Source organism: Acanthisitta chloris, unplaced genomic scaffold, assembly GCF_000695815.1.
Source record: "Acanthisitta chloris isolate BGI_N310 unplaced genomic scaffold, ASM69581v1 scaffold32545, whole genome shotgun sequence".
In the NCBI taxonomy this organism is placed as follows: domain Eukaryota; kingdom Metazoa; phylum Chordata; class Aves; order Passeriformes; family Acanthisittidae; genus Acanthisitta; species Acanthisitta chloris.
The window spans coordinates 954-2,664 of NW_008672620.1; the positions used below are offsets into that span (position 1 = coordinate 954).

Genomic DNA, 1,711 nt, shown 5'->3' on the forward strand with positions numbered 1-1,711 from the left:
CCTCCTTGTGTCCCCCCAGCTGGGCCAGCTCCCTCAGGACCCACACTCAGTGGCAGCAAGGGGACACACGGTGGCAGTGGGACCTCCCTGCAAACGGTGGTGGCAATAGGAGCTGTGCAGGTGACACTGGGAGGACCCAGGGGGGCACCCAGGCAGGTGACAGTGGTGGGGTGGGGACTCCTCTGGGTGACAACACGGGGACCTGAGGTGGTGGGACCCCAGGCAAGTGGCAGTGGTGGGACCCCAATGAGCTGCAATAGTAGGAGCCCCAGCAGTGGGACCTGTGGTGGCAGTAGGACCCAGGTGATGGTGGTGGGACCTCCAGCAGCAGGACCCACACAGGTGATGGTGGTGGAACCCTCAAGAGCCACATGGTGGCATTGGGACCCCCATGAACTATAACAACGGAACCCCAATCAGCAGCACCCATACAAGTAGCAGTGGTGGGACCCCCATGAGCCACCCCAGGAGGACCCACAACAGCAGGACCCACGCAGGTGATGGTGGTGGGACCTCCACAATCCACCCCAGTGGGACCCCCAGCAGCAAGACCCCCAGCAGCAGGACCCATGGTGGCAGGAGGACCCACACAGGTGACACTGGTGGCACCTCCCTACCCAACGTGGTGCAGGACTGGGCAGTCCTGGAGCCAACAGGCCCCATGGCAGTGCCACTGTCCCCCCGAGCCCCCCCAGCCCATGGGGTCTCACCAGCTCTGCACCAGCTGCACCGAGGGGGTGCGCAGCACACGGTCTGGCAGCAGGTTGATCTCCTTCATGATGTTGGAGAGACGCACGGGCAGCTCCTGCCGCAGGAAGGTGAAGGAGGTCTTCTCACAGGCATTGCTGGAGCCTGCAGGGTGAGGGGACACAGGGTGAGCCCCCACGGGACACCCCCAGACCCACGGGTGGTGTCACTCCTGCTCCTCTGCTGGAGTGGGGCAGAGGGGGCTGGAACACATCCTGCTCTTGGATGGAGGGGACTCTGGAAGGGGTGGGAGGCACTTGGGGTCACTGGGGCGAACTGGGAGAGCTGGGGCAGTGGACACAGGAGCAGGTCCCTATCCTTAGCTGAAGGAGGGCCCTGGAAGGGGTGAGAGGGCTAGGAGGCACTTGGGGTCACACTGGGGGAAACTGGGAGAACTGGGGCAGTGGATACAGGAGCAGGTCCCTGTCCTTAGCTGGAGAAGGACCCAGGAGGAACTGGGGGGACTAGGAGGACTAGGGCAGAGAGAACAGAAACAAATCCATGCCCTTAGCTGGAGTATGACCCTAGACAGGTGGGATGGACTGGGGGGACACTGGAAGGACTGGAGCAGAGACAGTGTCCAGTACCACCCAGTACAGCCCAGTAAACTGGGGCAGTTTGGAGGGCAGGAGAATCTGGGCCACTATCAGAAGAGTGACTACACCAGCAGAAGGGGAAGACCCCTCAAAACATACCTAGCAGGAAACTATTCCAGCCCCACTTCCCTAACCTCGGGGAGGGGCAACACCCCCCAATAAAAACGGGGGATTTAGGAGGAGAAAAAGTTACCCAGGCCTGGAGCAGAGATCAGGACCCCCCCAGACATTTATTTACGAGCTGGGGGGAAGGATTTCCCAGGGATAGGAAGAGGATTAACCCGCAGGGGAGGGGAGGAATAGGATTTCCCAGGAGGAGGAATAGGATTTCCCAGGGGGTGTGCACGGAGCTCCCTCCCCGCTCAGCC

General features: G+C 61.6%; 1 protein-coding gene across 1 annotated transcript in view; it reads right to left on the reverse strand.

Moving 5' to 3' along the window:
* Positions 1-852, reverse strand: part of LOC103802143 ([Pyruvate dehydrogenase (acetyl-transferring)] kinase isozyme 2, mitochondrial-like) — a gene marked incomplete at both ends in the record, with an annotated part of 1,561 nt that extends 709 nt beyond the window's left edge. The window contains one exon of the mRNA XM_009074595.1: positions 711-852. Coding sequence (XP_009072843.1) covers positions 711-852 — 142 coding nt within the window. The remainder of the gene's footprint in view (positions 1-710) is intronic.
* Between the last annotated feature and the right edge of the window lie 859 nt (positions 853-1,711).